The sequence below is a fragment of the Pinus tabuliformis genome, chromosome 5_1, assembly GCF_031772625.1.
Source record: "Pinus tabuliformis cultivar Carrire ecotype Pingquan chromosome 5_1, CPIR1, whole genome shotgun sequence".
In the NCBI taxonomy this organism is placed as follows: domain Eukaryota; kingdom Viridiplantae; phylum Streptophyta; class Pinopsida; order Pinales; family Pinaceae; genus Pinus; species Pinus tabuliformis.
Genome location: NC_142305.1, coordinates 619,509,095 through 619,522,049, shown reverse-complemented (window position 1 = coordinate 619,522,049; position 12,955 = coordinate 619,509,095). Strand labels below are relative to the sequence as shown.

Below are 12,955 nucleotides of genomic sequence, written 5' to 3'. Positions count from 1 at the left end.
CAATGGAAACATTGCAATCTTGAAATCCTAAAAAACTAATAAGTCTGCTGGATTTTGAATGAAATCTAAAATTCTACTTTCTCCATATGAAATCTAATGAGGTCGGAACCACTCTTAAACATCCTGAGTCATTTCATGGTAATGTTAAAAATTCAAGTAAAAGGATGAAAATGAAGATTAAGAAGAATGTCATTTTTACTTTAAGAATTTAACATTACCATGAATCGCATATCAATACTAGGGCCATAGGCTTGATCATTAAGTTGCCCCACTCAAAACTTATTTAATTCTTTGAAAAAAAATTGCATTTGGAACATTACTGCAATTTTTTTTTTGCAAAAAAGGCTAAACGATCTCGAAAAGGCAGGGAGCGTTTGTTTTTTTAGGGAGTGCGCTCCCGACCTGCTCCCGAGTCACTCCCACCTGGAGCATGGATTGGGAAAGGGATCGAGGGGGGGGGGGCGCTCCCCCGCAACACTATGCGGACCTATGTGTGTCAAAGCTCTCAACGGTGCCGAGTATTTCCTTACTTTCATTGATGACCACTCGAGGAAAACTTGGTTCTATTTTTTGAAGACCAAGGATGAGGTCTTCTGTCGACTCAAGGAGTTCAAGGCTCTAGTGGAGAATGGTAAGAAAATAAAAGTCTTATGCTCAGATAATGGTGGAGAATATGTCGATATGGACTTCACTGATTTTTGCGCTAAGGAGGGCATCAAAAGAGAGTGGACAACTCCCTACAGTCCAAAGTAGAATGGGGTGGTAGAAAGGAAAAACAAGACTATTGTAGAAGCAGCTCGGTCCATGCTGTATGATCAGGATAAGCCAAAATTCCTGTGGGCAGAAGCATGCAACAGAACTGTCTACGTTCAGAACAAGACTCCTCGTCGGGCATTGGGCAAGATTACTCCAGAGAAAGTCTTCACTGGGAAGACACTTGGAGTCAATCATTTCAGGATATTTGGGAGTTTGTCATATTGTCGCATACCCGAAGAAAAGAGGAAGAAGCTGGATCAGACTACAGAAAAGGGGTATCTGGCAGGATATAGCGAGAACGCTAAGGCATACAGGATCTATCTTCCAGGAAGCAGGAAGGTAGTAGTACGATGATATGTAAAGTTCATGGAGGACAGAGCTTTCAAAAGATCTCGCGAAATGCCGTCCAAGGAGCAGTCGAAAGAAGATCCATTAGTCATGCCTCTTCAACCAACGGAAGTGAAGAACCCTTCCTCAGATCAAGAAGATTCTCAAGATGAGAAAGAGGAGCAAACAGAAGCACCTGTTGGCAGAGGAAGAACCAGCAGGGAACTTCGTCAGATTCTGTGTGATGCAGAGAACTTCATTGGAGAGCCAAGGAACAGTAAAAGGGAGTGAAAACAGCTAGACAGGTGTCAGGCGTTAGTAGCTCAGGATGGAGAGCCTGCAAACTTCAAGGAGGCAGCTCAGCATCAGGTTTGGCTAGATGCGATGGTGGAAGAATATAACTCCATAATGGTAAACGATGTCTGGGAGGTGGTGTCAAGGCCTTAAGACAGATTTGTGGTAGGTTCAAGATGGATCTACAAGATTAAATTTGCTGCGGACGATAGTATTGAAAAATACAAGGCCTGGTTTGTGGCAAAGGGGTATGCTCAAAAGGAAGGGATTGACTATGAGTAAACCTTCGCCTCGGTAGCCAGGTATACATCTATTATGACCGTGATATCTCTTGCAGCCCAGATGGGATGGGAGATCCATTAGATGGATGTAAAGACGACATTTTTGAACGGGGTAATAGAAGAAGAAGTATACATTGAACATCCAGAGGGCTTTCAAACTCATGAGAAGTTTCATGTATGCAGACTGAAGAAAGCCTTGTATGGGCTGACGCAGGCACCAAGGGCGTGGTATGGTCAAATAGATGGCTACTTGCAGAAGATGGGGTTTGTCAAGAGTGACGTGGATCCGAATCTCTACTATCTTGTCGTAGAGAGCGAGCCACTTATCTTAGTATTATATGTGGATGATCTCTTCCTGATATGATCATCCAGATTCATTGAAGACTGCAAGAAGAATCTAGCGATAGAGTTCGATATGAAGGATTTGGGACAAATGCATTTTTTTCTAGGGTTGGAAGTTTGGAAGCAGAAAAGAGAAATCTTCCTTGGGCAAGGAAGGTATGCTACAGAAATTCTGAAAAGGTTCAGAATGGGAGACTATAGACCTATGGCTACGCCAATGATCACCAACTGGAAGAAGATTGATGCATCAGAAGACAAGGATGTCGATCCCACCCTATACCGACAGCTCATAGGGTCCCTGATGTATCTAGTCAATACCAGGCCAGATATTTGCTACACTGTCAACACCCTCAGTCAGTTCATGGTGGAACCAAAGAGGGCTCACTGGGCAGTAGCCAAGCACGTTCTCAGGTATTTACAGGGAACAGTTGATTATGGGCTCTTGTACAACAAGGGGAAGGATATCAGGTTGAGTGGATTCACTGATGCAGATTGGGCAGGAAGTTCAATGGATCGGAAAAGTACCTCTGGGTACTGTTTCAACATTGGATCAGGAATAACCTCCTGGTGCAGTAGGAAACAAAAGTCCGTGGCTCTGAGCTCGTTTGAGGCAGAATATATGGCAGCAAGCACAACTTCGTGTGAGGCCATATGGCTTAAAAAACTGCTAGTAAACCTATTAAGAAGAAATATGGAGGTGACCAGGATCATGTGTGATAATCAAAGTTGCATCAAACTCTCTGAGAATCCAGTATTTCATGATAGGTCAAAGCATATTGATATCCGGTGTCACTTTGTCAAAGATTGTGTCCAACGTGGAGTTGTATAGTTGAGCTACACTCCTACAGGGGAACAAGTGGCAGATATCCTCACCAAGGCCCTTGGAAAGTCAAAATTTGACTACTTCAGGGAAAAGATGGGGATGGTAAAGAACCCCTTTCAGAAGTAGTGTGTTAGCAGCATGAATGAAGAGGGAGTTGCATTGCAGATGCAATGGTGGAAGAAAGGACCAACAACAACACAATTGCAGAGGAAGGTGTAGTGCGGATGCAGTGCTGGGAGAAAGGACCAACAACAACACGGATGCAGAGGGAGCTGTAGTATAGATGCAGCATTGGCAATGGTAGAACCATGGGCAGCAGTACAAGATGCAGCAGTGTAGAGGATGTTGGGCAGGGAGGCCTAGCATCAGCACAAGCACTGATGCCGAATGATCAGAGTAATACTCAGTGAGGAGTATTGCTAGAGCATGGTCCTCGCTAAGAGGGAGTGTTGATTTCGGGTAGCATCAGATGTGCTCTAGCCACGACATTTGGTGGAGAGGTTGGGGCACATGAGATCTCCAATACCCAGAAAGGGTTTGGGCAGATTCTAAATAGATTAGGAGATATTAAAATAATTAATATTTTAAATGGAGTCCCTAAGTTTAAACTTAGGGAAAATAGAATATTAATGTGTATTAATATGAACGTGTTAGAATGGTCCAAAAGACATGGATCAAGCTAGATCTAATCTTAGCCGTTGATCAGGGACTTAATCTCGGTTGTTGAGATGTCAACAAGAAAAGTATAAGAGGAGGCTTGAGGGGCACTTGGAGAACATACTAAGGGAGACCAGTCAGTTCAATTTCTAGAGCAGTGTTTGCTGAGAAATTGAATTAGTGGTCTGGAAAGCAGTCAGGAGGTAGCAAGTACGAAACAGAGAGACGGTAGATCAGCGCAAAAGAAGCAGACACATAGCCAAAGGAAGCCACGCAGAGGCAAAAAAGACTGCGCAGAGCCAAAAGGGCTTGCGTCATCCACGCAAAGGCTGCAAGAGTGACGCAGAAGCCTAGAGAGGCAGCGCAGAGCCTCAGTAGGCTGACACAAAGGGTTTCAGGTTGTAGCAGAGGTCAGTAGGGCCTACGCTGGGTTTAAGAAAGTACTGGAAGTTTGTCTATTTGTGGGTAAGCCAGTTTGGCACCCTATTGTACAAGAAAATTGCTGAATAATAAAATCCTCCCTTGCTGCACTGGTTTTCCCACATTGGGTTTTTCAAGGACATTAGTACAAAATAACTGTGTCAATGTGTGCATATTTTTGTTTCTGTATTACGATGTGATATCTACGGCAGTATTTATTTTAATGTTTGTTGAAGTAATTTCATGAATAACTTATGATGAAATAAGTAGGAAAAGTAAATCAGTTGCTGCAGTTATAGAATTTTCACACAATTTAAGCTGTAAATGCATGCAACAATTAGCCCTTGAACAACGAAAATACCAGTCCAATGTAAATGACAAAGTAAAACAAGAATAACATTAAAGGCATGTACTTACATGTAATAGAATATATCCAACCATCACAATTGACAAGAGAGAAGCTCCAAGAGACGATAGACCAATACACATCAAAATTTATCCATAAAGCTCCAATTCATCCTCTAGAAAAAGTGCAAAAATATCAAGAGAGATAAAATATCCAATACAAAGTGATGATGAGAAATGAACTCATCTCACTTGTATTTATACACAACTTAGGAGTTCGAATTAGCCTTGGCCTACATCCCAAAAATAAAATATTGTTCTAATAATTCAGTGTTTGGTGACAAGCCCACCAAACTAACTCATAAATGGAAAAGTAAGCTTCTCAAGAGGTCAAATAATAATCTATGCATGTCGTAGGGCCCTCTAAGAGGCCTAATGAGGTCCATGGGTGCCACAATGAAGAGTAGGACCCTCAAAAGTAGGGGACAAGGGGTTGGCCCCTTATAATAACCTGTGGTGCTCCAAATGACATGTGGGGGCACACAAGTGTCCTCATGGGTCTCCAAACAAATCGAAGATGCCTGTAGATCGCCTGTAAGGGCTAGGATGATGGTGTAGGTGATGCCACATCATAAGTGAACTGCGAGCAATCTCTTAATGGTTGTAAGGATCCATAGAGTGTTGTCTGTTGCTGTGGAGGCCCATGGCTCTCAACGCACACCCTACATGTGCCAATGTAGCCCTTTGGAGGATTAGGACCCTGTATAGGGAGACCAAACCCAAAATGGAGACCATCTGCAATCTTGCATAAGATCCAATGCATCCCCTAGCCTTCCAACACAACAAGTCATTAGAGAAATTGAGTAAATGATCTTGATTCTTACCAATCATGTACCATAGTTGGGGACTTCATAATGCCCTGCCCTTCCATAATGGGCTTTAGGATGTGCCAATGTCTCCTAAACTCCAAATGGGGTTAACCAAGAATCCTATTAGGTGGTTTCTACTTCTAAAAGGGATAATATATTCAAGGTACATCCTTCAAAAGGTGGTGGCATGTGACAGATAGGTGAATGAAGTAGGGGATGGGAAGGGGCGACCTTGGGTCACATGCTGGGGTACATGGGTAGCTAATAAGAGGGAAACCCACACTTGGGTTTATAATGTATAGGTGGGAGCAATCGTACATGAGGTGGCCCGACCTAGATTTTTCCACTTTTCTTTATATTCTTTTTGCTTTTTTATGATTTTCTTTGATTAACTGCTCAGGGCTCAAGGGGTAAGAGCATGATGTATAAGATATAGCAGTGAATACCCTCTTTAAAAGGTAGGGCGGTTCATTGCCCACTAGGGGTTGGGACAATCATGGGTTCCTATATGATGAAGGGGGTTCGCAGAACCTGTAGGAACCAGGGTGATGGCCATGAGGATGGGGTAGAGCTCATGTATGGGATTTTGACCACATGCTAAATGTGTTTGTCCCGGCCATATTTCGCTTTTTGTGGTACATTTTCTTGTTGAATGTGGCCATATATGCTTTTATCTTTCTTTTTAGCTGCATCAACCTCTGGGCTCCATTCCAGGCTATGACCCAATGTATGGGCGCGACAAGCTAACCCTATGTGGACCTAGTGGAGGAAGGTTGACCCAGGTGGGAGAAATGATGAATGGAGTAATAATGAGTGGAAATAGGGTAATATAGGCGGATAAGTGGGCGGGACCACGCATCCAACATTGGGGTTTCCCATGAAATACCATCCTAAAGCCAAATGGTTAGTAAAGGAGATCACACGGGACTAGGATGCGAGGTTAATATCCAAAAGGGGGGCAAGGGAACAAGGGCACAAACCTAACCCATCCTTTCCATCGAATCCCCCATTAATTCATGCCCAGAAGTGTCTAAACCTAACCCATCCTTTCCACCGAATCCCCCATTAATTCATGCCCAGAAGTGTCTATGATAAGCAAACTACAATACTCAATTACCAAATGACAAGGGATACCTTTAGGTTCGGGAGGCCCACCTTCAAACATATGATCATGGCAGATGGGCGAGGGAGCACATGGCTGGCTCGGGTGGCGGAGAAATGGTACAATGAGCTAGCTGGTGGATGCAAGGGGCTGTCAGCTGAGGACCATCTTGAAGAAAAAAGCTTCCCCTAGGGATATCACCCACAAAATGGTGGGTAACACACCTGAGATTCACTCTAAGATTATAGGTATAATTGTTTTCTAATATTTTTTATTAGCACGGAGAATTATGACAATACCAAAGACATCAATATTTATTCCTAGCACATGTAATTAACAAGTTACAATCGTCAGTAATTGCATAAGCCAGCAAACACTCAATGATTCAGGAACTAATAGAGACCAGGAAGGAACACGTTTTCTCCCAGAGCTACAAATTCTCTTTCATATGTCTCTTTTTTCATGGAATATCCCATGTATTTATACATTGGAATGTCAGCCAATTGTTATGATTGAATGTCTGATTGCTGGTAACAATGCATCAACCTCCTAAATGAATGCTGTCAGTTGTCGACCTTCAAGCCCTCATTTTGATCCTCTGACAGATGTCAACTGGTGTATGTCTATGTCAGCATTGCCTGTTATTGTGAATGTCGATCTTGCTATCTTGTTGACAGCTGAATGTGGAGATTTTCCAGCATCGGATGCATTCAGTTCCAATGGAGTTTTCTTTCACAGACATGCATATCTTCTTTTCTCTTTCTCTTCATTGTCTGACCTGCCTCTTGTAGTTGTGCATATATGTGCTCTTCCCTTCAGAATACTGAAAATATTTCCGACATTGTAAGATTAATTAACTTTTTTTTGTTTAATCCAATGCAACTAGTAAGAATGTGTTTATTATCCATTTGATTGAATAGCCCTTATTCCTATTCTTATTGTATTCATACACCTTTTTTTCTCATTTGACGTTTTTGTTTGTATGGTCGCTATTTCCTTGGTTGTGAAGCATTGAGTTTTTTGTTCTTGAGAGAGTAACAGTTTTGGATGTTTGACTTCCTTTCACTGGCTCTTCCATCCATTAATCCTGCAAAGGAGCACAAGATTATGAGCAATTCACAATAAAATGAGATATTTGAGATCTAACATATTCAACAACAGAGAAGATTTCCTGACAAATCCTTTTTTTGGTGACAGGAACATTTTGTAGAGAATGCCAAATTGTCTTCAAATTACTTCATTATGAACTGTGAAGCCATACTGGTATGTATTCTTACTTGCAAAGTTTGGAAGGCAGTTTCTTTCAGAGCCTTATCTTACAAGCTATTTTTCATGCTATTTGTAAATTCCTTCCATTCGTCTACTTGTTATCTGCTCTACAAATGCCAAATATGCACAACATGATTATCTAATATTTTAATGACTGAAAGCGATTATCTATTTGCTCAGTGTGATAACTTGATCATTGCCAGGCCCAGCATGTCTAGTTTGTCTTACCTTTGCAAACTGATTATAATTGTAAGTTGGTTGAAATTTGAATTGTTTTGTTTACAGAAAGTTGCAGAAGCCATTGAAGATCTTCCATTAGGATTGGAAGAAAGATATCTTTTCTGTATCAGGTTTTTTATAAAAGCTATCATTTTAAGCTTGGATTTTTCTGTTTGTTTCTTTGTTGTGGAAGATAACTATGAAATCATTCTTGATGTCATCAGAGAGCCTTGCATCAGACATGTTCAGAATATTTTCTTTAGAAGTATAAATAATTTTTATGAAGCCCCAAGAAAGTGTAAGCAAAGAATTTAAATTGAAAGAACAGTTTAATATATATATAATGCATGGATAAATGAGGTGTTTTTTACTGTTGACTGGTGATGGAATTTATACAAATGATCTGTCACGTTGAGAGGGTAGGCATTTTTGGTGTATGCTTTTACAATTCTATTTAATTATTCAAGTTATATATATATATCCTCCCTCTTGTTAAACTTGCAAGCAGAGACAGCAAAGAAAAACAATTAGAAACTCATAGGGCGTGGCTGACCCTTCTCACTGTAAAATAGATTTTACAATAGATGAAGAATTTTCTAGAAATATCTAGGAGTAACAGCTTAGAGCAGTATGGTAAATTATGGTATGTTCTATGCTTAGAGCAGTTTACTTCTTTTCTTTTTATTAGCACTGATGAGAAATCACATATACATTGAGTAAAGTGCAGATAGAACATTAAACGATCGACAGAAAACAAGCCAAGACAAGAGACACAAGATGTGGCGGCTAGCCAGGGACAATCCCCAATGTGGGGAAACCCTTTGATCAAATATTCTTTTATCTTCAATACTTCAGCAGGGAGAAATAGTACAAAATCAGAATTCTGTAATTTTATATCAGCAGCGGCAAACCCTAAATCAGCAAAGTCAAACTTAGTCAAACAAGATGAAATTGACCATCAATATGCTTGGTCAATTTCCCGGTCATCTAGTTCTCGAACAGCCTGAAGAAGCAGCCCATAAACAGCCCCAAAAACATAGTCAAACTGTTGTTGATTGAAGTCAACCTGCTGCCCCAAACTAGGGCAGTCAATGCTGGTCAAACCAGAGGTCAGATTGCCTCGGTTTGCATGCCAAAATCTGCGGCCTGCCTAGGAGAGGCAGCCACATCAAAACCACACTTCTGAATGGTCAACTCTTGGTCAACGCTGATCAAAGAGATGACCTGCAGCGTCTGTGTCCTTCTTTCTGCGTCTCCCTTCTTCCCACGTGTGAGCTGCTCCTTGTGTAACCCAAAGCTAAGGAGAGAGAGAAGAATGAGTGAGATGAGATGAGTTGATAATGAATCAACCTGACTTGTACTTGTATGATTTGCTGGGCATGTGTGCTACACATTTAGCTTCCGGCCAACCTTGACAATTTGTCAAGTAAATACAAATAAATTCATATCTCCATAAATACTTGTCGGAATCGGATTATCTTTAGATCAATCCTACACCTCTCGACAAGAGGAATCTAGGAAAAATATCCGCTGCCATAAATAAGATCACCCACATGGAGTTTGGCCCTAGTTGCCAATTTTAACACTCCCTCTCAACTAGGGAGAACTCCATCTGCTAGTCCGTCTAACCGCCGGCACTGTCCCAGCCATCAAATGCACTGCCTTGCATTGCTCTGCTCTGCTTTGCTGAATTATGAAGAAGAAGAGATGATCGAGGATGTATCATACCATCCTCCACTGACCCGAAGTCAGTCTCAGAGTGTGTCAACCACTCTCACTGATCCCAGATCAATGGAGGTCATCCTAGCATAGAGAGTACGGTAGATACAACGATGTGTCCATCGATAGTACTACTAATGGTCCCTAACCCCATTTCCCTACTCATTGATCAGATGAGAGGTATTTCCCATGAGTCCTAGACTACATGGGTAGGACGCCTCGATACAAGAACTAGTCATCCCGTCCATAGGAGAATGAATCATCGTGTCCAACAGTCGCCACAGGAGAACTAATCATCCTGGCCCACAGGAGAACTTATCGTCCTGTCCCACAGTTGCCATGGGAGAACTAATCATCCTGGCCCACAGGAGAACTTATCGTCCTGTCCCACAATTGCCATGGGAGAACTAATCATCTTGGCTAGTGTTGAGGGGGAGCGCCCCCCCCGATCCCATTCCCAATCTATGCTCTGGGCAGGAGCAACTCGAGAGCGCGCTCCCATAAAAAAATTTGCGCTCCCTGCCTATTTCTGGAGCGAAGCAGGGAGCGATTTTTATAACCCGGGAGCGGTCAGGGAGTGATTGCTCCCAACTGCTCCCGGGTTAAAAAATTGCTCTCGGAGCGACGAGAGTGAGCTACGAGAGTGGAGCCGCGCAGAAAAAAAAGGTTCGGCGGATTTTTTTTTTTTGTGGAAATAAAGTGAGGGAGGGAGGGAGAGAGGGAGGGTTAAATAGACCCTCCCTCATTTCATTTCATCATTGTGAGAGTGAGAGTGTGATTAAGATTGAGAGAGGGTGAGAGTGAGGAGCAAGGAGAGAGTGAGAGAGAGCAAGAGAGAGCAAGGAGAGATTGAGGAGCAAGGAGCAAGAGAGTGAGAGAGAGAGAAAGCAAGGAGCAACGGGAGATTGAAGAGCTTGCAAGGGGAGATTGGATGCCAAAGAAGTAGGCTCTACAATATTGAATAGAGTGTTTAGCAATTTTTTTTTTTAGTGTTTATTCCTAAATAAATAAATAAATTTTTCTCTATTTCCCATTCCCATTCCCATTCCATTTTTTTAAATTTTGCAGATTCAAACCTTCAAATTTCAAACATCATTGTTATATTTCTTGTCATTTTCTTCTTCTTGGTTCCTTTTTTTGTTGTTATGGTGCTGAGGAGTAGAAAAAAGAGGGTTGAAATTGAAAATGAAGAAGGGGATGAAGAAGGGGAACATAGTGGATTTGATGAAAACCTCGGTGAGGAGGAGCTGGAGAAGAGTGAACATGAGTCAGCTCAAAAAACTAAACAAGACCAAACCCCATTGTGAAAATATGTTAACAAGCCTAAAGCAGGGAAAGGGGGTGGAACCACTAAATTTCATTGCCCCCATTGCAACAATAATTACACAGGTTCATACACCCGTGCCAGAAAACACCTCTGCGGGAAAATGCCATGGGATGGAGATAAACAAATATGAATCAAAACTTGTACAGGTGTTTCAGCAGCAGATAGAGCCAAATACATAAGGGAAGAGGAGGAGGCCCAATACAAATCTAAAAAATCAAAGGGTTTCTTTGAACCAAGCTCACAATCGCATGCACAAAGAACTCCTTCAGCATCCTCCCAAGGCAGTGGATATGGAGGCACAGGGTCACCAGGTTTAAGGTGTAGAAGCATATCATATTTCCTTGATGAAGGGTGTACGAATGATGTGGATTCAAAAGTTTACAGGTTTCTCTATGCATGTGGGATACCATTCAATGTTCTTTGCTCACCTCATTGGCACGAAATGGTTTCAGCCATACATGATGCCCCTAAAGGATACAGGAGCCCTGCATATGACAAGGCAAGAACCGTTGGACTTGATCATGAAAAAGCAAAAATATCACATTCTTTGAATAGAATGACAAGTTCTTGGACTGACCATGGGGTGTCCATTGTATCTAATGGATGGACAAATGTAAAAGGCAAGCCATTGATAAATGTTCTTGCTGTGTCCGTTAGTGGTGCCATTTTTCTTTTAGCATATGATTACTCAGACAAGTTCAAGACCGGCATCAACATTGCAGAACCATTACTTGAAACAATTGATCGTATTGGGCCATACAATGTCATCCAAGTCATCACTGATAATGCTCCTAATTGTAAGGCAGCGGGAGCAATTATTGAGCATAAATACCCCAACATATTTTGGTCTGGGTGTTTGATTCACACAATGAACCTTTTGATGCATGATATTGTTAAGGACAAAAACAAACAATACAAATGGATTGGTGATTTGTACAAGAAAGGCAAACAAATGATAAAATTTATTACAAATCATAGCAATACCCATGGCCTTTTCCGTAGTCACTCAAGATTGGAGTTGTTGAGGATTGTGAGGACTAGATTTGTTAGCTATTATCTCACCTTCAGGCACCTTTTGAAGGTAAGATAGTCATTGGCTAGCATGGTATCAAGTCCACACCGGCAGGTATTAAAGGAAAGGGCTACAAATGCAGCTGACAGGCAAGGTTTTGAACAGGTGGACGAGGATGCTCTTGATGGTATGTTTTGGGCATGTGTGACGCAAGTATTGGATTTCACCAAGCCCATTTATCACATGATTCGGTTTGTAGATACAGATAAACCAGTGATTGGGGAGGTGTATGAGCAGATGGATACCATGTTGGGGCAAATAAAAGATATTGTTCATAACAATGATCCCAACTTGTATACGTTGATTCACGATTGTGTGTGTATACGGTGGGATAAACTTAATGTTCCACTACATTTCTTGGCGTATATCCTTATGCAAAATACTACTCTACATCTTGGCTGGGCCAACCTGCACCAGAGGATGAGGTTAGGGCCAAACCCCATATAGATGAAGAGGTATCTACAGGATATTTGCAAGCATTAGAAAAGTTGATACCTGACAGGGAGGAATGTGCTAGTGTGCGTCTTGAAATAGGAAGATACTTCAGTTGCATTGGTTTGTTTGGTACCTTTCATGCAATGGAAGATAGAGACAGATTTGATGCTCTCACATGGCGGGAATCATATGGCGACCATGGACTTTTGCCAAAATTGGAAAAAAAAGTTCTCTCACAGGTTGTAAATACTTCCTCTGTAGAGAGGTGTTGGCGCAACTACAACTTCATACATAATGTGAAAAGAAACAAACTCAATGAAAACTGGGCAGAAAGTTTGGTTTATGTGCACTACAACTTGAGGTTGTTGAGTCATTACTGTGATCGGGCTTATGAGGATCCAACATATAAAATTTGGGACAACCACCCAGAGGATGATAATTTGGAGGATGGCACTATACATCTTGAAGAACTGGAAGCGGAACTTATAAGAGAGGAAGATGAAGCAACAACCATGCCACCTCCACCATCCAGTAGCAGTGCTCAAGTTCCGAGTCTTGTTCCTTTGCTGTCGCCACCTCCATCTACACCCTCACGTGGAGGGCATGTGCCTTCTGGTTCTGGTCGTCGGTCTATGCGAGAGACTCCTAGAAGACCACCACGACCTGCTCATACATTAGACACTTCTCGTGGCAAGGGC

The 12,955-nt window shown here is 41.9% G+C and overlaps 1 protein-coding gene across 2 annotated transcripts in view; it reads left to right on the top strand.

The window, feature by feature from the left end:
* ATSUV3 (ATP-dependent RNA helicase) overlaps window positions 1-12,955 on the top strand; it is a 405,120-nt gene that overhangs the window by 338,382 nt on the left and 53,783 nt on the right. For both annotated transcript variants that reach the window (XM_089432621.1, XM_089432620.1), the window contains 2 exons: window positions 7,414-7,479; window positions 7,771-7,835. In XM_089432621.1, coding sequence (XP_089288747.1) covers window positions 7,414-7,479; window positions 7,771-7,835 — 131 coding nt within the window. The remainder of the gene's footprint in view (window positions 1-7,413; window positions 7,480-7,770; window positions 7,836-12,955) is intronic.